The sequence below is a fragment of the Alligator mississippiensis genome, chromosome 4 (genome assembly GCF_030867095.1).
Source record: "Alligator mississippiensis isolate rAllMis1 chromosome 4, rAllMis1, whole genome shotgun sequence".
NCBI lineage: Eukaryota > Metazoa > Chordata > Crocodylia > Alligatoridae > Alligator > Alligator mississippiensis.
In genome coordinates, this window is record NC_081827.1 from 90,839,059 (window position 1) to 90,865,322 (window position 26,264).

The 26,264-nt window shown below is 48.2% G+C and overlaps 5 protein-coding genes across 5 annotated transcripts; 3 read left to right on the forward strand and 2 right to left on the reverse strand.

Annotated features, from left to right (window-relative positions):
* Positions 1-13,273: 13,273 nt before the first annotated feature.
* LOC132250106 (histone H4) lies at positions 13,274-14,328 on the forward strand. The gene has a single exon (XM_059726303.1). It carries the CDS (start codon positions 13,911-13,913, stop codon positions 14,220-14,222), a length of 312 nt encoding a protein of 103 aa, XP_059582286.1. The 5' UTR covers positions 13,274-13,910; the 3' UTR covers positions 14,223-14,328.
* Positions 14,329-14,473: 145 nt separating this feature from the next.
* Positions 14,474-15,428, reverse strand: LOC102563365 (histone H2A-IV). The gene has a single exon (XM_006269495.4). It carries the CDS (start codon positions 15,388-15,390, stop codon positions 15,001-15,003), a length of 390 nt encoding a protein of 129 aa, XP_006269557.1. The 5' UTR covers positions 15,391-15,428; the 3' UTR covers positions 14,474-15,000.
* Positions 15,429-16,093: 665 nt separating this feature from the next.
* On the forward strand, positions 16,094-16,991 carry LOC132250103 (histone H3). The gene has a single exon (XM_059726299.1). It carries the CDS (start codon positions 16,470-16,472, stop codon positions 16,878-16,880), a length of 411 nt encoding a protein of 136 aa, XP_059582282.1. The 5' UTR covers positions 16,094-16,469; the 3' UTR covers positions 16,881-16,991.
* Positions 16,992-17,239: 248 nt separating this feature from the next.
* LOC102562659 (uncharacterized) lies at positions 17,240-20,008 on the reverse strand. Its single transcript, XM_006269492.4, has 4 exons — positions 19,625-20,008; positions 19,036-19,115; positions 18,747-18,920; positions 17,240-17,700 (listed from the first exon to the last, which is right to left on the reverse strand). The coding sequence occupies exons 1-4, from the start codon at positions 19,929-19,931 to the stop codon at positions 17,302-17,304; spliced, it is 960 nt and encodes a 319-aa protein (XP_006269554.3). The 5' UTR covers positions 19,932-20,008; the 3' UTR covers positions 17,240-17,301.
* LOC102562891 (histone H2A.J) lies at positions 18,482-19,034 on the forward strand. Its single transcript, XM_006269493.3, has one exon. The coding sequence runs from the start codon at positions 18,573-18,575 to the stop codon at positions 18,960-18,962; it is 390 nt and encodes a 129-aa protein (XP_006269555.1). The 5' UTR covers positions 18,482-18,572; the 3' UTR covers positions 18,963-19,034.
* Positions 20,009-26,264: the final 6,256 nt, after the last annotated feature.

Consider the following 26,264-nt stretch of genomic DNA (forward strand, 5'->3'; position numbering starts at 1 on the left):
AGTGAAACCAGGGTAGTATTGTAATTGTTTGTGTTTGTGTTTTTTTCTTTTGCATGTCTATTACTACTAGTACCATTATATATTTCATATGCTTAGCAATAAATAACTTTTATAGTCAAACTGTTAGTAACTGGGTATATTTTTCCTTCTCTGCTTCTCTTTCCTCCTGTGCTCTGCAGCAACACTTCTTTTACCTAAGCTAAAGATCCCTGTGAAGCCCAAAAATACTGTGGGGTCTGCTCATCAAGAGGCCAAAGAAAGGGACGTGCTGAGCTTGAAACACATAAGGGGATCAGCTTGTACAGGATGATTGACCCAGTTTAACTCAGACGTGCCCTTATGAACTGAATGCTGGCCCATGAGGGTGTCAGCTGGACACCCAGCCGGATTCAGAGGGATTCTGTTCACCTGTGTGCTTGTGTTTGACTGCAGTTTATTGTTGCTCTGATGAATTGATTCTTGGCATATGAAGGTGTCAGCCTGTCCATGATGATCAACCCGGCCGGGTCAGGCATGTCACGTTAATTTGTGTGTGTTTGTGTGTATGACTGATTTGGTGACTGGAGGAACCCAGCCCCATTGAAACTGAGTCCTGCAAGATAGCTCCAGTGGGGGTGACGATTTGCAGAAGGGAGCTATACAGCTCCGTATAAAAACACAAGTAACACAAGCAGCACATTGACAGAATTACCAAGACCCTAGAAACCTATCCCTAATAAATGAGCTCACCCCAAAATAATGGGCAAATCTGGTAACACAGGGGAGGGGAGACCTAGAGTTCCCACTCTAATTTGGCCATTATGTATGGAGAAGAAACCCTACACAGTCATATGCAGCATAAGAGATTTAGAAAGCTGTGCACTGGTCCACTCCTCTCAGTTGTATGTAAGCACCTCCTGGAGAGTGCCTGAAACAACAGGCACAAGAGGTGTGAACACTCAGGTATCATTTCAGTAGACGTTTCTGTTCCTCCATTACTACAATATTAGCAAATGAAGATGTTCCTCCATTGCTACAATATCAGCATGTCTAGGCTTGTGTATCAGAAAAGGGGCATCAGCAGCTATTCTGCATGGGAGTTAGGGGTAAAGCTTCTGAATCAGAACTTCCTAAACTTTAAATGCTGGAGGCTGGAAGTGAGAGAAGAGCAGTGGAAAAAACCCTGGTCAGTCCCCTGTTCATTTTCCCTTTTAACATATACTCTCTGCCACTGTGACACAGAATACTGGGCAAGGTGGCATTATTGTCTGACCAAGTGGGTGTGTCTACACAAGCAATTAAAGTGCAGTAAGGATACTATGCAGTACAATAATGCGCAGTAAGATGTGGTCAGGAATGCATCTACACATGCACCCTGTCAGGCACAGAGTTGTGCCCAGTGGGAGCCTCCTGGTCCAGGGCTGCTCCTGCCCCACTCTGCCTCCATGCAGCAGCCCAGGGGCTGGCAGGGGACATGGGAGTCCATCCCAGTGTGCATGGGGCTAGGAGACAGCTGCCTCTGAAGCCGGCACAGCTCTCCTGGCCCTGTCTCGATGTATGTGGGGCCGGGAGACAGCTGCCCCTGCAGCCAGCACAGCTTCCTCCGCATCAGGGCTTAGCCAGGTAGGAGAGGCCCCCTGGGCTGACTGGGCTGACCTGAAGTAAAATTGGTCTTGATCAGCATCAAGACATGCACTACTGTGCACTACCAAAGCATCATTTATCTAGTACCAGGGCATTGATACACATACTTTTTCATGCTGCGACATGCAGGAGATCCGGCACATTGGAGCAAACTCAATTAATCAAGTCTGCTTTGCAAGCAAGCTGATGTGCACCGCGCTGCATTGCTTGCAGTTGTATAAGTGGTGAAATGCATGCCAGCATGGAGAAAATGGCAGCGGTGCACCTTGAATGTGTTTTTGTTCAAAAGTGGACCATTGCCATTTTCTGCGCTCTGACATGCATTTCATCACTTATACAAGTGTATGTGTTGCAGCGCCAGGCGCTTTTCAAAGCAACTGGTGCTGCGGTGCATACATATATAAAAATTCCCTGTATGTGTTGGTACTAGCAAATGGCACATTTGACTAATTTAAGGCACAGTAAGTCCAGTGCACATGTGATGCTTTACTGTGATGCTTTACTGTGCATTAAACTAAGCGTGTCTGTAGATGCACCCAGTAAATGGCAGTTCTTATGTTCCTATAAGAGTATGGACCTATAAACAATTTACTGTAGAATAAGAGGGGCCATGTTTTATCACGTCAGGTGCTCAATGAGAATTGCTTTTGTGAACAATCTTATACTGCAGAAAGTGGAAGCTAAACTGGGGGCTTGTGCATTATACATGCCTTCTGCCAGAAAATGTTGTCACCCATGTGACATGGGTATAGGATTTGTTTAACACAACATATATACATGTTATATGTGTATAACACATATGTTAAATGTGTATGTGTCTAACATAACAGGTATAACATAATAGGTTATAATGTGTATAACATAACATGTGTATAACAATGTGTGTACGACTTATAACTAGGTTATACCCAGGATGACTCAGGACTTTCTGGTGGCTTACTTGCGGCTGTAGAAGCTGCCTGTTACTTACAGAGCAAGGGCTGTTCTGGTGGTAGAATAAGGGGGTTTTGCACTGTATGGAAACAGCAAGTATGGGCACGCTTACAGTTTTACTGGCAAATTGATGGTATCTATATCATATATCCCGAGTTTTCTTTCTGTAGGTTTGCTTATAGTAAGGGAAGTTTAGGTTAGATATTAGGAAAATCTCTCACACTAGGAGGGTAGTAAAGCACTGGAACTGGCTACTCAGAGAGGCTGTGGAATCTCCATCCTCAGAGGTTTTTTAAGACCTGGGCAGACAAAGCCTTGACTGGGATGATACAGTTGGGGATGGTCTTGCTTTGAGTAGGAGGTTAGACTAGATGACCTCCTGTGGTCCCTTCTGACCCTAATTTTCTATGATACTGTGTGTCCATAGACAGTTTGATGTAAGCTTGCAAAACCCAGTGTTTCTGTCAAACTGCTAGCACCAACTGCCCAAATGACTGAAGTCTTCAGATAACACACACGCATCAGCAGAATGCCAGTGTAAAGACTGCATCATTTACAGTATATGCCTTCCACAGTCCTTCATCCTCAGTCCTTAGTATTGGGTTCCTCCACAATAACTATTGCACTGACAGGTTCAAATTTTCCAAGGAAAAAACCCTGCTTATACCCAGTTCACTCTCCCTTTCAGCATCCACTCTCTGCCACTGTGACACGCAGATTATGGGGCAAGATGGACCTACGGTCTGACCCAGGAAATGGCAGTTCTTATGTTCTTAATGTACTATCCTTCCTGAAGTTACCAAACTTAGCCATCTTCAAGGGGGTTATATCAAGCTGCAGAAGTGTGACTGAAGCAGAAGGCCCCAAAAACTGTTTCTGAATGATCACAGAATGAACTTTTGTATACATTAAAACTACAATAGTCTGGTCAGCAAGGTAAAGAAAGTAATCAACACATCCAGCTAAACCAGTAATAAGATCAAATAAAAGAAAGCAAAAGGCCTGAAAGAAAACTTTATACAAAGAGGCCTTACAATAAACAATTCAAATACAGTATAGCGTAGCTTTAGTTAAAATTGTTACTGATATTGGCTGATTTAACCAAATATATTTGATGTAGTTTTCTTTAACAGATATATTTGCATTGTTTGTTAAATAAGTTGTAAAAACAAAGCAATCTTGCCAGTGGACAAGAGGTGAAAAGAGAACAGGGTGGTATTAAGGATCACTGCAAAATGATGAAAGAAGATAAATCCTCCCTTTCAAAGTTCTAATTTTTACAAGGACAAAAATCCTAACTAATTGGTATCTTCAACATCATTAGAAAAACTGGTTCAGTCTTGTTCCCATATTCTTAGTGAAACAAAGAAATTAGACTAAAATAAATCAAGGAATGTTTAACAGAATAAGCCATGTATGAATATAAGGACTAGGCTGGAGGAAATATTGGAGAACTCAGCAAACTCAAGAAAACTTGCTGCCAGTCTGTGGACCACCCTCCTCACTCATGAGCCTTCACAGTCAGTATAGTTGAGAATCTATATTGTATGGTTGTAGGTAATGGGATAGACACTGGAATAGGTGTTTATTCTTGTGTCTTGGGGTATAAACAATAAAAGGTGTGTTTTATTTTCCTTTGCTTTAATGCAGGAAGTTGACCAACACATAGATGTGTTAATGGCAGTACCTAGTACCAGTTGAATCACTCAGAGGTAGAGGTAGAAAGAAAGGTAGAGACAATATTACTGGCTCTGGTGTTTTCTTAACTTCCCCTACTTCCTCCTCCCTCACCCCACAAACTGGAAATGTGGCCTCCTTCATTCAAAGATTTGGAAGACATTATTGATCATCCCAGATCTGCATGTCACTATCAGATACCTTCTGTAGTTAAAATCAAATAGAAGGATGTTATAGTACAGGTAGCCACTGGTTTCATAGTTTTCATAGATTTCATAGACATTAGGGCTGGAAGGGACCTCCGAAGATCATTGAGTCCAGCCCCCTGCCCCAGGGGCAGGTAATAAAGATCAGCAAAGAACTAAACCCAGAATGTTTGTGGGACATGGAGGATGGCTGTCAAATTTAATTCTGCTTCAGGAAGATGGCTCTAAGTTGAAAATATTGGTTAATGATCTTATTGGCTTCAGTGTTTAAAGAACTTAGTGTGTGGCTAGACATTTGCTGTATATTGTTAAATCTTAGATGTTGCATCATATTGTTGGATTGCTGTCCTTCAGTGATCAGCTAGGAGGGTGGTGGAATCTCCTGCCTCTTTGCCAGGTATCCTGATATTGCATAGGAAGAAACCAGCAACTATTTGAAAAAGCAGCCACTGAATGCAAATGAAGTGATAGCTGGTTAATTAGCAACTAGGAGAGCATTATGGCTTTAAAGAGCTTTTTTTCATGTTAACTAGAATGTCTATACCCTTGGACCATAATACCAGTTTCTCTCTTTCAGTCTGGGGCTGCTAATAGGATCAGGCCTTTTACAGGCACAACTGTCTGGAATGGGTTTAATTACTCACCAACACTGCTTTTTTTCACTAGGACTGAACTTCTTCCACCCCTACCAGTCCCTCAAGACAAATTAACATATCTTTACCCCTCAAAGTAATATTTAGGGGGAGTGAAAAATTTCTGTTAGCTCAGTAGTTAAGAGTCTAAAATAACAGCATAGCTTATGCAGCAAAGCCATGAAGGAAATGGCTTTTGGAATAAAAACATGACAAGCTGGGTTGCAGCTGCATAGAAGTGGAAGAAAATGATTTGGACATGGGTGTGGAAAGCGTACTGGCAAAGTTTGTGGATGACACCAGGTTATGGGGAAGTGCCATCATGCTGGAAGGCAGGATGAAGATGCAGGCTGACCTGGATAGGCTTGTAAAGTGGGCGGATCTCAACCTGATATTGTTTAACACTGAGAAATGTAAAGTGCTCCATCTAGGGAGAAATAACCCACAACCTACTTACAGGCTCGGTGGTGCTACGTTAGCCAGCACCACAATTGAAAGAGACCTGAGGGGTCATGATTGACCATAAAATGAATATGAGCCACCAGTGCGATGATATATCCAGCAAAGCAAACAACACTCTGGCATGCATCAACGGAAGCATGACAAGTAAGACCAAACATGTCATCTTCCTGCTATACTCAGCATTGGTGAGGCCGCATCTGGAATACTGCATCCAATTCTGGGTGCTGCAGTTCAAGAGGGATGTGGAGAAGCTGGCAAGGGTCCAAAGGAGAGCCACAAGAATGATTAGTGCCTGGAGAACAGACCATACGAGGAGAGGCTGAGGAACTTGGGACTGTTCAGCCTGGAGAAAAGGAGACTTAGAGGGGATTTGGTGGCAGCCTTTAAGTATGTAAGGGGCAAACATCAGGGAGCAGGAGTGCACCAGTTCACAAAGGCACCTCAGGGGAAGACTAGGAATAATGGTCAACTGATGGAGGATTACTTCAGACTAGACATTAGGAAAAACTTCTTCATGGTTTTTGTGTCCAGAGTCTGGAATAGATTCCCCCCAGAGGTGATACAGTCACCTTTCCTGGGGATCTTCAAAAGAGGACTGGATGCACACCTCACCGGAGTCATCTGACCTGAGCAGTCTTTCCTGCCTTGAGCAGGCTGGCTGGATCTGATGATCTCTGAGGTTCCTTCTAGCCCCTAGCATCTATGAACCTATAAAACCCCTTGGTCACCCAAGGTGCATTTATTTTATTTTAATTTCTTTATTTATTCTTTGTTGTAGGATGGTAAGGAAATGCCATTGAGATTACTCTTTGCAAACCAAAGGTGGCAGACTCAAGGCTGAGGGAGGAGAAAAAGTAACCTATTGCTGAAGATGCCATAAATACTACCTTAGGCTGTAAATCCAGAAATATGAAATGGAGCCTATGCACTAATTGATTGACTCTGAGATGGCTGTGAAGTGAAGAAAAGACTTGGCATGGGAAGCAAATCAAACTGAAGATGAAAGGAGAGATTGGCAGAATACCTGTACCATGACTGCAAGGTGAAAGAATGAGATATCAACTTTGAGAGAGTCTTTTAGGACTAGAGATAGTTGGCTGAAAGTTCCCCCATCCATATAATCCATCCATGCATGCCCAGTACAACTTTACACACCAATTTGGATCCCACAATGAGAATTGATTCTCCAGGCTATTGTACTATGTATTCCAACAACCACCAAAGCAGGCAGATGAGTTGTTCCAAAATTCCCTAAAACAAAATGACCACAGAGTTATACAACAATTTGTGGCAGGATGAACTACTATATCTCTTTCCCGTTAATGGTTTTAGTGTTAATGTGGACATAAGGTGCGAAACCTGGGGTATGAGTCTTGGACATGTAACATGGTTATCTTATTCTGGGTTAGGCAAAAGGGAGATGATTAAATTATGAAGGCCCAATTTAGGGTTAGGTAACAGAGAAACTAAAATCTTGGCTTTCAACACAGGCCAAGTCCAGCCATGAATTGGCAAATGATTTTCTCCCATCACTTTGGTTCAAGTGACATTTAAAATAAAATTTTACACTAAATCATTTAAATGATCCCTTCCCCAAAGGGGCAATGGGTGCCAGATGTCATATGATATCAATCCCAAGTGGATGTTATCCTAATCAGGGCATGCCTATGTTGCACAGTTACATACATATTATTACCAGGTTTTTTAATCAATGAAATGATACAGAAATGCATAGTTTCATAGTTGGTAGGGTCGGAAGGGACCTGAGCAGATCATCAAGTCCAACCCCCTGCCACGGCAGGAAAGAGTACTAGGGTCAAATGACCCCAGCAAGGTGTCCATCCAGCCTCCTCTTAAAGACCCCCAGGGTAGGAGCCAGCACCACTTCTCTTGGAAGTTGGTTCCAGATCCTAGCCGCCCTGACTGTGAAGTAGCACCTCCTGATATCTAGCCTGAATCTACCCTCTGCCAGCTTGTGACCATTATTTCTTGTCACTCCTGGGAGTGCTCAGGGGAACAGGGACTCCCCCAATGCCTGCTGGTCCCCCCTGACTAATTTGTAAATGGCCACTAGATCCCCCCTCAGCCTTCTCTTGTGAAGGCTGAACAGGTTCAGGTCCCTTAGCCTCTCCTCATAGGGCCTGCCCTGCTGCCCCCTGATCATGTGGGTGGCCCTCCTCTGGACCTCTCCATGTTGTCCACATCCTTCCTGAAGTGCGGCGCGCAGAACTGGATGCCGTACTCCCAACTGCGGCCTGACCAGTGTCGCATAGCGGGGGAGGATTGCCTCCTTGGACCTGCTCAAGATGCATCTATGGATGCATGATAAGGTACAGTTGGCCTTCCTGACCGTGTCCACACACTGTCAGCCCATGTTCATTTTGGCATCAATAATGACTCCAAGATCTTTTTCTGCCTCTGCACTGACGAGAAGGGAGTTCCCCAGCCTGTAGGTATGCTGCTGGTTCTTCCCCACAGGTGCAGTACCTTGCACTTGTCAGTGTTGAAACCCATCCTCTTCTCATCTGCCCACCCTGTAACCTGTCTAGGTCTGATTGCAGCCTATTCCTCCCTTCTAGCGTGCCCACTTGCCCCCACAACTTAGTGTTGTCTGCGAATTTGAACAGGGTGCTTTTTACACCCCTGTCCAAGTCGCTGATGAAGAAGTTGAACAGTGCAGGCTCAAGAACCGAGCCCTGGAGACCCCACTGCCCACATCCCTCCAGGTTGAATAAGACCCATCCACCACCACTCTCTGGGTGCGGCCCTCCAGCCAGTTAGTGACCCATTTGACTGTGTAGGTGTTGATGCCATAGTCTCCTAGTTTTTTAATGAGAATGGGGTGAGAGACAGTGTCGAAGGCTTTCCTAAAGTCCAGAAAGACTATGTCTGCTGCTACCCCTGCATCTAAGGATTTTGTAACCTGGTCATAGAAGTCCATGAGGTTGGTCTGACAGGACCTGTTTCTAATGAACCCATGTTGGTTTCCCCTAAACATAATCTCCCCTGCTGGCCCCTCGCCAACATGTGCCAGGATAATTCTCTCAAAAAGCTTACCCAGGATCTAGGTAAGACTAACTGGCCTGTAGTTTCCTGGGTCCTCCTTCCTCCCTTTTTTGAAAATGGGAACCACACTGGCCCTTTTCCAGTCCTCTGGCAGCACACCAGAGCACCACAAGTGCTCATAAAGCCGTGCGAGGAGTCCCGCAATGACCTCTGCTAATTCCCTCAGGACTCTGGGGTGGAAATTGTCAGGACCAGCTGATTTAAATATGTCCAGTCCCTCCAGAAGTTCCCTGACTAGATCCTCACAGACCCTAGGCCTGGGTGCACCTCCCCTGTGGCTTATGGGGGTCCCGGTGTGGGGGGTGACCCAATCCCTGCTCAGGAAAATGGAGGCAAAGAAATTATTAAATAGGTTAGCTTTGTCGTCTGGTGCGACGACCAGATTTCCTAGCGTGTCTTGCAGCAGCCCCGCGTTATCCGGTACCTTCTTTTTTTGCCCCCTATGTATTTAAAAAAGGACTTCTTGTTGTCTTTGATCCGAGTAGGTAGTCCCTGTTCCATCTCTGTCTTGGTCTTCCTGACCACCCCCCTACAGCCCCGAGCAACCGAGGTATAGTCCTCCCTGGTGGTGGCCCCTCCCTTCCATTGGGTGTACGCCTCCTTTTTAGCTAGGAGATGTTCCCGTATGCTTTTGGTGAGCCAAGGGGGCTTTTGCGCCCTCTTGTCCCCGTTCACCCGTGTTGGGATTACCTCCCTTTGGGCTTGGAGGATCATCTCCTTAAGGAACGAACACTCTTCTTGGACACCTGAATCCTTTCCCCTCTGGGACCTCAGTGCCTCCCCGACTATTCTCCTTACCTCATTGAAGTCCACCCTCCTGAAGTCCAGGGCTGCTGCCTTGCTGCAGGCCTTTGCCACCTTGCTCTGGATGGTGAATTCCAGCAGGTGACGATCGCTGTCACCCAGGTGGTCGAGCACCAGCAGACCCCTCACCAGGTTGTCGCCCGTGGCCAGGTCCAGGTTCAACAAGGCGTCTCCCCTGGTGGGGCTGTGCACCTCCAGGGATAGATGGAGGTCCTCTATCTTGGCTAGGAACCTACCTGAGCGGTCAGACCTGGCTGGCTGCTCTTTCCAGAAGATGTCTGGAAAGTTCAGGTCAGCCATTATGACCACGTCCTTTGACCTAACTACCTCCGTGAGCTGACTTAAGAATTCCTGGTCTAGCTCTTCCCCTTGGTTAGGAGGTCTGTAGTAGACCCTCACCGTTAAGTCCCTTTCCCCTCGACTTCCTTGTATTCTAACCCAGTGTGCCCCTCCTCTGACCTTGTGCTACTTGTTGAGGATGTGTATTCCTCCTTGACGTAGAGAGCCACACCCCCAGCATTCCTCCCTGATCTATACCTCCTGTACAGCCTATAGCCCTTGATATTCACCACCCAGTCATGTGTTGGGTCCCACCACGTTTCTGTGAGCCCCACTATGTCTGGATTGGTGTCAGCTAGCAGGAGGGTAAGTTCCTCCTGCTTGTTCCCCTACTACGAGTGTTTGTGTAGAGGCATTTGAGGCCTCCTGAAGATGTGTTCACTGGCCCCCTAATCCCCAAGTCTTGATCTAAAAGTGGCACTTTGGCTTTTAGGATGAATCTTCTGAATAAATCCTTGTCCTCGAGGAATGCCTGTGCCATGCGCACTCTGACGTGTGGCAGGTTACCCCAGGTGGGGTCCTGGGGGCTGGGGAAGCTGCAGCCACAGCAGTTCTGCAGCTGGGATCCTGACCAACAGCCAGAGTGTAGCTTGGGCTGACCAGACTCCAGTTGTGGGTGGTGTGCACTGCTGCCACGTGCTTCACCCCACTTTTTTTTGGCATGGATTTCTTTTTGACCCTGAGATCTCCCATTGTCAAGAAAACCTCCTGTGCTACAAGGTAGCAGCGTGGGGAACACCTGCATGTGTGAAGCCACATACTGCACAACCACACTCGTCTGGATGCGGCCCATGTATCAACTCAGGATAATAACACTCCTTCAATTTCCAAGAGTGTTGTGACACTGACTTAATTAACTGCTGTGAAGCATTGCACTACTGCAATGGGAAATTCCATGGACAAAGTGTAGCAAGATCTGAGTAAGTCTCAATTCAGAACAAAGTTGAATGGCACGCAGTGGACAAGGCTTGGGAACACATACTGAAACATGAGCTAAAGAAGGCTTCAAAATACTTTTATTTGAGTGATCATCATCAATAAGGACACTGAATGAGGCAGGATTCCTTTGAAAATAAAGTTGAAGTTTGTCATTTATATAGCCAGGACCCCTTATGTCTTTCTGTCACTTCTCAATGGTTAGAGAAAGAATATTAACATAGTGTGGGATGCACAAAAATATTTTCATGATTTTCCTCATTAAAGAATTGTACCCTATGCTGAATATTATACAAGAATATCAAGGCACTTGATATTACATATTGGCATAGATAGATGGACAGACTGATGGACAGAAAGAGGTATGTAAATAAATAAATAAATATATAGGTTTATAAGTATACTGATATATAATAGTAAGAGGCTTGATTACATGTATTAATATACTATATTTAATCAAGCTACTTAGCCACTTGGTATTACATATCCTTCCAAGGTACTAATGGTAGAGATTTTAAATATTTAATAAGAAGGATTAAAGGCCTTCATTCATGGTAAAGCATCTTAAGGATATCAACTCTAGGCAGGACAAGCTGTGGTATTAACTTCATAAAATGCTAATAGTGTTAACATCATCCATATTTCACATTTGGTAGGTTTTTGGTGATAAGAATTATGAACTGCATATCAAAATAATACACAGAAAAATACTAAAGTGTTACCAAAAACCTGGTGTTACTAAAATGTTACCAAAAACCTGGTACTGTTCTGCTTATCTATTATCAGGACTCTTTCGCAAGCCTAGAAAAAAAATAAGCCTCAATTACAATACCCTTACTGATTACCCTCTTTGTATACCAAATCATGATGCAGTCACATTTACCAATGATCCTCCATTCCTTCTTAGCAAGTAAGGATTATCATCACCCAAGTCAAATAAGATCAAGAGATAGGTCTCAATTTTTTTTATGATAGATACCCCAAAGCACAAGAATAAGCACTTGTCTCTATGCCTATCTAGCTACCTGTAACAGCACAATAGAGTTTCTCTTCTATGAGGACTGAGGGAGAAACAGGAAAGAGGAGAATGCTGGCATGCAGGCAGGCAGCAGGATGCCTTAAAATTGCTGTCTTTTCCCAAATTCCCTCTATTTACATCCAGTATTTACGTGTGTCTTATTTAAATAAATATTCTGATAGGTGTTATTAAAATATCTTTTCACCCTGAGACTCTGGGAAATGGACTTAATTATTTTTTCTGTGAACCTGGCAATTAGCTGGGGTCTGTCCTTGTGAAAAGTACAATTGTGGGAAAAAGAACTTATCTTTTTCTCTCACCATCCGGGAATGCTACTTGCCAAGTTCTTTTTCTTTTACTTTACTAAGCCAGTTATAATACCTACACTCTGGAACACCCTTTGTGGCTTTCAGTTTTAGCCAGACTTCACAACTTGGGCTTTTGCTGGACCAGTAGCCTGCATGGGTTGCTGTGGTTTATCAGTCATTGACCATGTCCAGAGCCTACAGAAGTAAGAGTAGGTATCTATTTATCCCTCTACACCCCAAGCTCTAGTTTCTGTGTTGCATCAGATTCTATTTTAGAAAGGTGTTCAACTGGTCTGTCTCCTGCTATCTATTTTTGCAGTGTCTATAATTAGGAGGCCTTGATCTGAGTGTGGTAGCTAGTTGTTAATAGAATGAAGAGAGAAAGATTAATGATTACTACTACTAACAGGATAATTATTTTTATATACTCATAACTATACTAAATCAACTGGTTTATATACAGGCGTAAACCTATAGTTGAATATATATTGATATATATGTGCACACGCATATATATTTTACATACCCAAAATTGTAAACTATATATAACAAATGTAAAAGATATAAACACTTTTTGTTAGGTGGTATAACATGTACACCAGTGTTTTTACATTCAGTATTTCGTTTTTTGTGACTTGGAGTGTCCCATGGACTTTGGTATTCAAGGTTAAACAGATCCTACTTAGAGACCAGTGTAGGAGAGCTGCTCAGACGTACATATTAATGGCAGTTGCTTTCCTGTGTGGTGTTTGCTGGTTGTTCGCGGCTGTTGCTCGGTGGTAACCAGTGACATGAAAAGGAAAAATCTGCTGGGTGAAAAGAGCACTCCGCTCGGTAGGAGGCAGCAGAGGACGCAAGGCTTCTGAGACCCAGGTGCCTTGGCTCCTCGGCGCTCCTGCGCGCCGCGCATCTGCCTCCCGCCCGCAGAGATGAACCCACCCCTCCCTCTGCCAGGGGAAAGGAGCTTAATTTCCCCTGAGTGAATCCTGCTACCGCTCGCGAAAGCAGCTGGTCACTGCGCGGCCCGGGCGGCCCAAAGGAAGGGCAACCGGAGCAACAGAGCTCAGCCCCGGGGGAGACCGGATTCAGGGAGCAAGAATCAGCTTGAGCCTCCTGGCAAAGAAGCTACTGCTGCCGGACACCGTGCACGGGCACTGAGACAAAGAACACCGCCCCCCAGCAGCCACCCCACTGCGCCCCCGGGCAAGCGGCGGGAAACAGCAGCGACTAGATAGAGAAAAGGGCTGACGGCGGGAGGAGAGGGAGGGGAGAAGAAGCAGGTGGCGCGTAGAGAAACCGAATGATGAGTCAGATCTTGCTGCAGCCGCCTGCAAACCCAGCCATTCAGAGGCGCGCAGAAAACACAACACCTCCTCCGCGTCCCAGCCTGGGGCCTCTCGTCCGCGGTGGGCCCCGGGAGGCAAATCAGCGCCTGGGGACACGGGACACGCGTGTCTGGAGCGTCCCGGGCAGCGCTGGGCCGGGGGTGCTGGACGCCGTTCTCGTCTCCCTCGGGAGCCCCGGGCTGGGGGCGGCCCCAGCATTGCTGCAAGGCAACGGGCGAACTCAGTCTTAGCTCTCGGGCAGCTTGAGACTCGCATCCTCGCGTACAGGGAGGGGACCGCAACCTCCCAGCTGCCCCGCGCCTGCGCCGCGACCGAACAGCGCCGGGACCTTGGCTGACTCGGGAAAGGAAACCTCTGGAGCCGGAACCCGCCCCTGTGCTTTCAAAGCGACCAACCGGGAGCGTGGGCGGGGCCCGGGCGGAGTCACAGGGCAGGCAGACAGAGAAGGGTCGCACCCCCTCCTAGCCCGAGCCAGTTCTCAATCAGGTCGGACTCCAGGCAATATATACCGCGCTCTCTGCTAGTTTTTTCACATCGAGCGGGGTAGGCAGTTTGCGAGTATGTCAGGTCGTGGCAAAGGAGGTAAGGGCTTGGGGAAAGGTGGCGCTAAGCGCCACAGGAAGGTGCTGCGGGACAACATCCAGGGCATTACCAAGCCGGCCATCCGCCGCCTGGCTCGGCGCGGCGGCGTGAAGCGCATCTCTGGCCTCATCTACGAGGAGACCCGCGGGGTGCTTAAGGTCTTCTTGGAAAACGTGATCCGCGACGCCGTCACCTACACGGAGCACGCCAAGCGCAAGACCGTCACCGCAATGGATGTGGTCTACGCGCTCAAGCGCCAGGGCCGCACCCTCTATGGCTTCGGTGGCTAAAGGATTGTGTGAAACAAGCGGACAACCCAAAGGCTCTTTTAAGAGCCAACCACTTCTACCTAAAAAGAGCTGTAACAGCCTTTTTAAAATCATACAACAGCTGTCATTTTGTGGGTGGTGGTCTTTGTTTTTTTGTTATGTAACTTACCGTTTCCTGTTTGCTCTTAGAGCTGCTACCTATGGCGTTAGAGGCCTTCATTTACGTACATCGGTCAAGAAAACCAAACGCGCTGAAAGCAAACGGGTTAGGTGGTGCATTGAAGAGTTACATGAAATGTATATGCGGACACAAACTAGGAGCAACTAGAGACGGGAGCAAAGAAACCGACCCCAGACCGGTAGTTTCTGCCGCCTCCTGGGGAAAGGTGGGAACGGCGGGTAAATGTGAAAAGCCCGCGGTCTGCGCTCACCCCCAACCCCCGCGGCACTCTGGGGAAGGCGCGGATAGTTCTCTTTAGCTGGTGTTCTACGGTTAAGGCTTGAGATAAGGAAGTGACTGAGCACTAGGAACCCTAATCATCTTTACCCAAAAGCCTGCCGCTGCTACGTGTTACTCACGGGGCGACGAACATTCCTGGTGCCCCCCACAATCCTCCCCTAGACAAGCGTTTTATAAACGCGTCCCAGCCATCGTGGTCCCGAACACTGTTTGTGCTCAGTCCCACCCCCCGGCGCTTAGAGATAGGCTCGCCCTTTCTCGACTGTGTGTGTGGCTCTGAAAAGAGCCTTTAGAATTTTTCCTCAGGCGGCAAATTTTGGCTTTCCTCCGCCGCCAGGCTTACTTGGCCTTGGCCTTGTGACTCTCGGTCTTCTTGGGCAGCAGCACGGCCTGGATGTTGGGCAGGACGCCGCCCTGCGCGATCGTCACTTTGCCCAGCAGCTTGTTGAGCTCCTCGTCGTTGCGGATGGCCAGCTGCAGGTGGCGGGGGATGATGCGCGTCTTCTTGTTGTCTCGCGCCGCGTTGCCCGCCAGCTCCAGGATCTCGGCCGTCAGGTACTCCAGCACGGCCGCCAAGTAGACCGGGGCCCCGGCTCCGACCCGCTCCGCATAATTACCTTTCCGGAGCAACCGATGCACCCGGCCCACCGGGAATTGCAGCCCGGCCCGCGAGGAGCGCGACTTAGCCTTAGCCCGTGCTTTCCCGCCCTGCTTGCCACGGCCCGACATCCTGCTACAAGCTTTGCTGAGAACGACTTAATACAACAAAAGACAAAGTAGAATGCGCGTCGCTTCCCTCGTCCCGGTCTTATATTCCCTCTGTGTGGCAGCAGAAGCGATTGCTCATAGGCCGAGGCGTAGGTGCTTTTCAAATGAGCCAATGGGAAGACGGATCTAGCTCTGGCCAATGCCGGCGCTTGGAACGCGGGGACAAGGCGCCCTGTGCTGTTTCAGGAGTATTGGCTGTAGCCGCGTTGGTCTTAGGCTATGAGTAGACAAGGTTTCTTGGGTAAATCTTTTATTAGACTAACTCAAATAGATACAAAAGGTAGTAAGTACAGTGTAAATATGCCGTGCATATATCAGTATAGGGATATATGTTTGTGTGTTTAAAATCAGGAATTAGTGACAATGCTCAAGAACAAAGAATATGCTGTTCGTTTTTAATTTTTTAAAGGATTATAAGTAAATATATTAGTAGGCTTTTTATATTGTCATTCTTTTGTCGGTATGGGATACTTACCCAGCCAGGGACCTGAGTGGGGATCCGTATCCCGTTTCTTAAAAAGCAAAACTTTAAAACTGTTTTTTGCCGGTTTTTTTGTCTTTTTTTGAAAAAATAAGGAAATAATGGAAATTACTAAATAATTAACTGAACCACTTTATATGGAATCAAAAAACTAAATGATGTGACTGGTTAATATACACAGACCTAGTTCACTTTGTATATGCTAGGACACCTGTAAAAGTATCTCTTCCAGGGCTAAAGTGCCAAAAAATATAAGGTGAGGTTGGAGATGGAGTATGATCAAAAAAACCTTGCTTGTCTGTTTTAAACTACGTGAGGGAGGTAAAAAACATTTAAAGCCTCTAACTTTGAGGGGAACTGGGGGAGAGACTGAACGAGTAGTCGGAGCTGACTCCTTTGTGTTCAGGGCGGGAATTCTACTTTCAAATTATCCAATGAGAGTGAACAACTTAATATCGGCCAATCAGATGGAAGACTTTAGCTATAAATAACCCCAGATGAGCGGCGCGCCAGCACTGCAGCTCGTTGTGTTGTCAGAAAAACTTTGTTGGTTTTGAGAATGGCCCGCACGAAGCAGACTGCGCGCAAGTCGACCGGTGGCAAAGCGCCCCGCAAGCAGCTGGCGACCAAGGCGGCCCGCAAGAGCGCGCCCGCCACGGGCGGCGTGAAGAAGCCGCACCGCTACCGGCCCGGCACCGTGGCGCTGCGCGAGATCCGGCGCTACCAGAAGTCGACAGAGCTGCTGATCCGCAAGCTGCCTTTCCAGCGCCTGGTGCGCGAGATCGCGCAGGACTTCAAGACGGACCTGCGCTTCCAGAGCTCGGCCGTCATGGCGCTGCAGGAGGCCAGCGAGGCCTACCTGGTGGGGCTTTTCGAGGACACCAACCTGTGCGCCATCCACGCCAAGCGCGTCACCATCATGCCCAAGGACATCCAGCTGGCCCGCCGCATCCGCGGCGAGAGGGCCTAGAGACTCTGGGAAGGCTGCATTCATTCCACGTAACTGCCGAAAACCTAAAGGCTCTTTTAAGAGCCACCACAGTCTCGATAAAATGAGCTGTTGGTTGCTTGACTGCCTTAATGCGTTTAAAATTTAATGTGGGCTTTTGTATTTCACTGCGTCAAGTAAGTCCAGTGTGTACTATCGCACCGCCGCCAGCCCCACTCACACAGCTACACTTGCAAAACGTGGGGAAAACATCAATTGCCCAAGCAATGCCCGAAACACATTTTTATAACTAAAGAAGTCCCTAAGCAATACCCAACAGCAATTTTAAGATACCGTGACAGCACAATTGATATTAGCAACTCTTTCTGTGAAAGTGTGGGTGGCTCTGAAAAGAGCCTTTGTGTTCAAAGTAGCTGGTAGATGGGGTTTTTTTCACCTCCGTTTAGCCGCCGAAGCCGTAGAGGGTGCGGCCCTGGCGCTTGAGCGCGTAGACTACGTCCATGGCGGTGACGGTCTTGCGCTTGGCGTGCTCCGTGTAGGTGACGGCGTCACGGATCACGTTCTCTAGGAAGACCTTAAGCACACCGCGGGTCTCCTCGTAGATGAGGCCGGAGATGCGCTTCACGCCGCCGCGCCGAGCCAGGCGGCGGATGGCCGGCTTGGTGATACCCTGGATGTTGTCCCGCAGCACCTTCCTGTGGCGCTTGGCGCCACCCTTCCCCAGCCCCTTGCCGCCTTTGCCGCGACCTGACATGCTCACAAACTGCCTACTACTGCTTGTATATGGGGAGACTAGCAGAGAGCGCGGTATATATTGCCTGGAGTCCGACCTGATTGAGAACTAGAGAAAGAAAAAAAAGGCGTGAGACTGGCGCTTCTTCCCTCCCCCACGCTCGCTTGACTTCTTGCCCTGTGAGCCTGAGGCGGCTCCGGAGCAGCAGCGCCGCGGCTTGCTGAGGCAGGGCGGGGGTATGATCCCCTCTCCCAGCCGCAGCCGCTGTCGGAAGAACTGATCTCTGCTTTTGGAGAGTTTTAAACCCTCTAGACAGCGCCGGCACCGCGCTCAGTGCCGATGCTCTTTTCCCGGCAGCGTGGACCTCTCCCCAAGATGCCCCATGCTCGTGTTTTCCCTTCACATCTTTGTGATCCCACTTGTGGCAGACATCGCCCTGAGTTTTCGGCTCGGGGGACGGGACGGGGAAACCCTGTTCTGTTTCAAAAAAGAAATTGCAGCAATATCTGGCCAACTGGCTTCACAGACACATCCCTTCTCTTCCCTCTCCTCTCTTTCTCCCATATCGCCCGCCCCTTTCCTCGCCGTCTTCTCCGCCATCTTGCAAACCTTAAACAAAGGAGGGCTTCCGGCAATCGGTGTGCTAGAGAATGCCCCGAAGCTAAATGCCGAGAGTAGCCTCACAATCTTTCTATTTTCCAATTCCCTGTAACATTTCCCGAGTCCATATCTAAGGGTGCAGAAGGCTTCCTCAGAGACATATTGTTTCAGAAAACTGCCATGAAACAGCAGAAGACGCCTTGTCTCCGCGTTCCAAGCGCCGGCATTGGCCGGACCTAGATCCGTCTCCCCATTGGCTCATTTGAAAAGCACCGACGCCTCAGCCTATGAGCAATCGCTTCTCTTGCCGCACAGAGGGAATATAAGAGTTGGAGCGGGGAGCGTTCTTTTCTGTTGCGTGAGGTTAAGCTTGTAGCAGGATGTCAGGTCGCGGCAAGCAGGGCGGGAAGGTGCGGGCCAAGGCCAAGTCTCGCTCCTCGCGGGCTGGACTGCAGTTCCCGGTGGGCCGCGTGCACCGCCTCCTGCGCAAGGGCCACTACGCGGAGCGGGTCGGAGCCGGGGCTCCGGTCTACCTGGCGGCCGTGCTGGAGTACCTGACGGCCGAGATCCTGGAGCTGGCGGGCAACGCGGCGCGAGACAACAAGAAGACACGCATCATCCCCCGCCACCTGCAGCTGGCCATCCGCAACGACGAGGAGCTCAACAAGCTGCTGGGCAAAGTGACGATCGCGCAGGGCGGCGTCCTGCCCAACATCCAGGCCGTGCTGCTGCCCAAGAAGACCGAGAGTCACAAGGCTAAGGCCAAGTAAGCCCGGCGGCGGAGGAAAGCCAAAATTTGCCGCCTGAAGAAAAATCCCAAAGGCTCTTTTCAGAGCCACACACAGAGTCAAGAAAGCGCTTGATTATCTTGTATGCGCCGGAGGCTGGCGAGTGAGCATCAGCACAAGGTCCTGGCCGAGTGACTGGGACCATTTAAGACATTTGAATGGGGGGGGGGAGGGAAAGTATTTAATTTGTGGAACCCCTTGCCCAGCCCAAAGCAGCAGCAGTGCTGACCATCGGATGAATTTGAGAAGTCCGTTGGGGGAAGCAGTTTAGGGTTACTTTATTCCATAGCTTGGATTCATTTTAGCCTTTTTTCCGCGGCTATCCGCGTTTGCCGGAGTGGTTGCGCGTTTGAACGCACCCTCTCTTTCCGTCTCTAGGCCGGTGTTTCTCTTCTTCCTGCACTAGTCTTTGTTCTCTGCCGGTCGGTCCTAGCTGCTCCGTACACAGGTTTGTTTCCTACAAGCTATTCGAGCAATAGTAATAAGACCCACAAACAAAAGCCGATAAATTACTGTGGCGAAATACAAGTGTTGGACTATTTATAATGCAACTTAAAACAGCAAAACCGAAACAACTCTTTTTGCGCAAAAGTGGGTGGCTCTTAAAAGAGCCTTTGGATTACTAAAAGACTGAGCAGCTCAGCCGCCGAAGCCGTAGAGAGTGCGGCCTTGCCGCTTGAGCGCGTAGACCACGTCCATGGCGGTGACGGTCTTGCGCTTAGCGTGCTCCGTGTAGGTGACGGCGTCGCGGATCACGTTCTCCAAGAAGACCTTAAGCACCCCGCGGGTCTCCTCGTAGATGAGGCCAGAGATGCGCTTCACGCCGCCGCGCCGAGCCAGGCGGCGGATGGCCGGCTTGGTGATACCCTGGATATTGTCCCGCAGCACCTTCCTGTGGCGCTTAGCGCCACCTTTCCCCAAGCCCTTGCCTCCTTTGCCACGACCTGACATACTCGCAAACTGCCTAACCCACTCGATGTGAAAAGACTTGCAGAGAGCGCGGTATATATTGCCTGGAGTCCGACCTGATTGAGAACTGGCTCGGGCGACCTTTCTCTGTCTGCCTGCCCTGTGACTCCGCCCGGGCCCCGCCCACGCTCCCGGTTGGTCGCTTTGAAAGCACAGGGGCGGGTTCCGGCTCCAGAGGTTTCCTTTCCCGAGTCAGCCAAGGTCCCGGCGCTGTTCGGTCGCGGCGCAGGCGCGGGGCAGCTGGGAGGTTGCGGTCTCCTCCCTGTACGCGAGGATGCGAGTCTCAAGCTGCCCGAGAGCTAAGACTGAGTTCGCCCGTTGCCTTGCAGCAATGCTGGGGCCGCCCCCAGCCCGGGGCTCCCGAGGGAGACGAGAACGGCGTCCAGCACCGTGTCCCGTGTCCCCGGGCGCTGATTTGCCTCCCGGGGCCCACTGCGGACGAAAGGCCCCAGGCCGGGGCGTGGAGGGGGTGTTGTGTTTTCTGCGCGCCTCTGAATCGCAGGGTTTGCAGGCGGCGGCAGCTGCAGCTGATCCAGCAGGTTTCTTTACAAGCCATCTGCTGCTTCTCCCCACTCCCCGTCAGCCCTTTCCTTTCCTAGTTAGTGGGTGGGTGGGTGGGTGATGTTTTTATTAGTTAATATTTTTGCCACCTCCATTGCTATAACATCTAATTACCATAACCTGATGAAGGCCTCATAATAATAGGTACTAAGAAAATAGCAAAAGACAAATCAAGTTGTAAACCTTTCTAAAATAAAGTCTTATGCAATACTAAGATTAGAGCTGGGAGGAGATGATGAAAAAATGATACTTCCTATATTTTCAAGTATGTGTCTGTGTATGTAGTACATATCACTTATAAGAACAGAAGATTATGAGACTACCCTATTAGTTCTGGTCAGTGGTCCATCTTGTCTAGTATCCTGTCTCCAACAAAGCAGTAGTAGATTCTTTAGAAAAAGCATACAAGTGGGCCATACTGAGGGTAACCCATCCCCTGTCATACTTACCCTGTCATCTGCCATCATTGGCTTAGAAATGTCAAAGTTTTACCTTCCTGGCTTCTGGTTAATGGCTATTATGTAATCTATCATCCATGAAGTTGTCTAGTCTGTTTTTGAACTTAGCAATACTATCTATTTCTATACATCCAGTGGAAGCAAATTTTGCTTCTATACTTCCAGTGGAAGCGAATTTTACAAGTTAACCATGCCACTATGTGGAAAAAGAAAAAAAAGTTCCTTTCCTTTCTACACTCCCCTGTCTTCTGAAGCCATAGCCATAGGGAAGTATGGGGAGGTGTCAGGAATTGGACTGATTGTACGTTGTGCATGAGAGAAGTACAGAGCTGTCCCTAAAGCTAATGAAACCAGCAAGTATACCATCTATGATCAAGTGTTTTACTTGATTCATACTTACCTTCATTCTTGCCCTTTTTCTCCCAGGACTGCTAAAATGTGCAAAGAACAGTGCCAGTGATTGCAAGCACTTCACTATCAAAACACTTAAGAACACACATTTATCTACCCTTGGACCTAGTAGTATTGTAGCCAAATCAATTTGAACTGTTCTGTTTTCTCTGAAAAAAATCCTTCCTAGTGGACTCCTTGGTCGTGTCCAGATGAATGTGGCCGTGTGGTATGTGGTGCCACAGACACGACTGTGGCACCACATAACCACAGATTCAGCTGTTTTCTGCACTGCAAGGGAGAAGTGCAGAGGAGAGGGGATATCCAGGGGTCAAAAAACCCCACACACAAAAAAAAAAGCAGAGCGATGCATGCGGGGACAGTGTGTGCTGCTCAAAACCAGAGCCTGGCTGGCTGGAGCCATACTCCAGCTGCCAGCCAGGCTCCAAGTAGCAGGATTGCTGCTACTGCAACCCCAGGAGGCCCCTAGGGCTGCAGGTAAGGCTGCTGGGGTCAGCCCAGTCCTGGCCCCAGTCTGTCCTCCCCACCCAGGGTAACCTGCTGCATGCCAGAGGGTTCATGGCACAGGCATTCCCCAGGGACAACTACCAGGGGCACAAGGTGTGCCCCTGCTAGTTGTCCTTGGGGAACCAAATGCCCATGCTCATCTTGATGTGGCCCTTCTATTTATCACTGTATGCCATACAGCATAAAATTACATCTTTGCTAAGTTATCCTTCCTTCTGGCTTCCTACTGGAAGACCTTGGGGAAATACATTTAGCATATATGTTCCCTATGGGTAGTTCCTTGTACAGGGGAACAGACTTAAAGCTGGGTACATATGAAACTCAACTTAGTTCAACTTAACTTTCCTTGGTGCAACCCTGGATCCTTCCATTCCAAAACATGAAACAATCATTCCACCTGTCTATGTGCTGGTATGATTTGTAATGTGCATTCCAGGGTGAGAAGTGTATAGCACCCCCAGCACACTGAGGAACCACAAAATGACCTCTTCCCCACCCTCTGTGGTATCAAAGCAAAGTAGGCTGCTCATCATCAGAGAAGGCATTACAGCAGGGGTTGGCACTCATACCAGAGCATGACAAGCCAAGCCATTTTTCTCCTTATGCTACAGCTAGCCAAGGCTCTGGGCAGCTGCTGCCAGCCATGAAGCTGCCAGGAGGCTGCAAGCCCTATTGCAAGCAGCCCAGGCTCCATGGATGACAGAAGCTACCCAGAGCCCTGGCCAGCTACAGCCTGGAGGCTGCAAACAGCTACACTGGGTTCTGGAGCCCTGGCTGGGGTCTGTGGTGCCCATGGGTACAGTCACACACCTCTGGTCAGATGGCAGGGCAGGGGCAGCATACCCCTGGCCCCTCCACCACTGTCCACTCTGAGGCATGCGTGTAGCTGCCACCAGCAATGAGAGGATCAGGTTCCTTGAGCCTCTCATGCAGGCTGCCCCTGGTAAACCAAGTCACAGTGTAAGTCAGGGTTGAGGTGTTTTTGGCACTCTGGTGAAAAACATTGCCAACCCCAGCATTTCCAACAGGTCACCTTCCTTAGGTGCTTCCTTAGGTGCTGGGAATTAGGCTGGATCATCATGGGCATGTCTACACATGCAATTAATGTACATGAATAAACTCTGGGGTTTATTGTCCTGTAGTTTATTGTTCCCAGGTCCCATATCTTCATGTGCATCCAGGACCATAGCACGTTGAGCTTGGTTGGAGTAGTCGTGGCTGGCAGGGGTCCCAGGGGTCAGCCTGCTAGCCTGGGGTTGCTCCACTCAGCTCAATGTGCTGTGGAGGGGCATGATGGTGCCAGGGCACGTACAGGAGGGTGATACAGTATGGAGGCTGCCTGCTGGCTAGCCCTGCACTGAAGCACCCTCATGCCTCAGCCAGCCACATCTACATGTGCACCACTGAGTAAAAACTCTGCAGCAGGATAGTGCTCGTATTTAAAAGTACTATTCTGCTGCAGAGTTAATTAGTTTACTCCAGCTTCTTAGGGGTACACCTGTAGACATACAATGTTTACTGTACAGCTAATTAGGCTACTGCACAGTAAGCGTCTTATGTAGGTGTGCCCATGGTGTCCCAAAGCCTGGTAAAGGTCTTCTATATGGGATCCCAGAAACTATGTGTAATGACTAATGAATGGGTGGCCCAGCCCAATGGTTAGGTGCAGGCTGCAGATGTGCTCTGTATTGAAAAGTCACAGTGGCAGGTACAGATTGGAAAATTGCTATAAACCTAAGTTATGGATAATAGGTGCTTAAGTTTGCATAAAGTGCTGTATATATAATCAATAAGTAGTAGGCTGAGAAAGTAAAATTAAATCAAGGCCGCCTGTACGGGACTTGGGCTAACCTGCAGGATGGCTAAAGAAAAGAGATTCAAAAGCTACTGTCTGAATTGCAGAGTAATCTTTTGCAGTCATTCCAACTTGCTTGGCCAGAAAGATGAAGAATTCAATCAACATGTCAAACTAAACCTGTGGTGAGACCAAAATAAAGAAAAAAAAAACATCTGAAATAAATATTATATAAGAAGGCCTCACAACAGATAATCCAAATATAATATATCACAGTCCCAGCTTAATTTTGTTTTGCAGTAGCAACATATGTAATTACATGTATTAAAAGTAATTTTGTTATAGTAAACATGTATTTTTGTGAAGTTTCTGAGGAATTGTATAAACAAAGCAATCTTGTCAGTGAGGGCCATAAAAATTAAAGTTAAAAGAACTTGACAATGACAAATAGCAATCCAAGATAGTGAAGGAAGGAGATTAAAAAATGCCCCTTTCTAAAACTGCAGTTTTTGCAAGGTCATAAATTGTAGCTCTTTGACACTTTCCAAGTTCATATGCAAAATGAGTTTATATAGTTCCCAAATGCTCAGTGAAGCAAACAGATTTGAATAAAACCAATCATAGTGTGTTTATTAAAATAATCCATATATAAAAATGGAGTGTAGAATGGGGAGGGAGGGGGGGGCAGAGGGGAGAGGGACTAGGAAACTGGAGAACCCAGAAATTTTAAAATGATGTGCTGTCAGTCTGTATACCATCCTGCACCTTCCCACCTAGTTCAGGTAAAAATCTGTATTATGGTTTTGTGGGTAGATACTCTGATAAATGTTTACTTTTGTGCTTTGGCATATAAACAGCAAACGCCTGATCTATAAAACCTGTATTTTACTTCTTTTCTCAGTACCCAATTTACAAGTACCCCAAGTGGTAAAGTCCTGTGTGGTACAAGTTTGCTTGTATCTATTCCCTTTTTGTGGTGAATTATACTTTGGGTGATCGTATGTCCCTGTTTAGCCGGGACAGTCCTGGATTTCAAGGACTGGTCCTCGCCAGCTGTTGAGAATCATAATGGATATGCGGGAAACACGTCCTATTCCCATGGTCTGGCCAGGAGTTGGAGTGGTATGGCCTGTCCTACAGGGAGGCATACAAGCATCGCTGCCTTCCTGGCATGCAGCAGCCCTGCTGACTCTTGGGATCCTCTCTAATTAAAATGCCTGCAGCATCTCTTGCATTCAGCACCCCTCACTTCAAAATGGCAGCAGGGGCACTTTTAACTAATGGAAGCAGATAGAATTGAGTCTGCTCCGAAACATTTTAATTAGAACAGTTCAGAGCAGGCACTGGACATGTGTATAGGTGCCCCGTCAATCTAATCATAAGTAAGGCTACAGGGTGGCAAGGTGAGTTTTGGCTCCCTTGGGGAAAAAAAACAAGTCACTGATCTGATATGGGTGGTAATAATTAAGGGAATCGTAACTATTGCTTATTGGCAGGTTGTAGTCTTGCCTTCCTAATAGCCGAATTGTGCCAGATTTGCTGGAACATAGGGATATGGTCTAAGGAGAGAAACAAACTAAAAGGAAAGCCCAGAAGGCAGAATTAGTGAACGAAAAATGCACCAGGATAATTAACTAGTCTGAGTCCTATACTTTAACCATCTGAAAGTGACTCCCCATAGCCAAGGCAATAGTTTGCTCTGGTACAGCTGAGGAGACTAGATCATCCAGTTCTTATCTCCTTAGCTCCAGTTGGGGCAGACTCTGCCTGTGACCTAGTCTTGAGAGTCTTACCCTGTGAGGAGGCTACCAGGACTATTGCATGAAGGTGACAGACAGCACCATGGAGACAACCCTGAGCCAGTGTAACAGGGGGGCTTCTCAGGGCCAATCTCACTGTGGCCTGCCCACCTGTTTCTGGGCTAACCGCCTGCCTTCTCATCTGCCATGCCTTGTTGGTAATTAATTAATAGATGTCAATTAAGTCGGAGGCTGCCTATTTCTTGCCCCAATGCCAGGGGGCACTATCTGTGGCTCCGTTCCTCCCCTACACCGCAGCCCAAGCCTCACAGATGGCATCTGCAGTTCTCACAATCAGCGGCCCCTCGCTGGGCCCCAGAATCCTACTGCTGAACCCTTCCTGGATTCCTCTCCTCCGGCAGCTTATTCTGTCTTCATCCTGGGCAGCATAGCTCCCTGAACCATTTCCCCTTCAGGTGTGGTCCCCCCGGGACCTTTGGCTACTAGCCCTGGCCCACCTCCAGGCCAGTCGGAACCCCAGGCCCTCGGCTCTTGGGCGTTCCTTGCGGTGGGCCCCCGGCCCTTCCAGTCCTGGCCCCAGCATGGATCACTCAAGGGAAGTCCAGATAGGTGTGAGTCTATGGCCCCACACTCTTCTTCTGGGGTCCACCTTCCAGATCCTACAAAAAGGGGTAACCCACCCAGTTGTGGGGGCTAGGGGTTAAGGCACCCCAATCCGCCTTTCACTGGGTTGGTAGCTGGCCTGGCATTTCCTGGAGACTCCCACGCCACTAGGAGCCCCACCAGGCCACCCACTCCTGACAGGGTGCAGTTTTAGGTCATA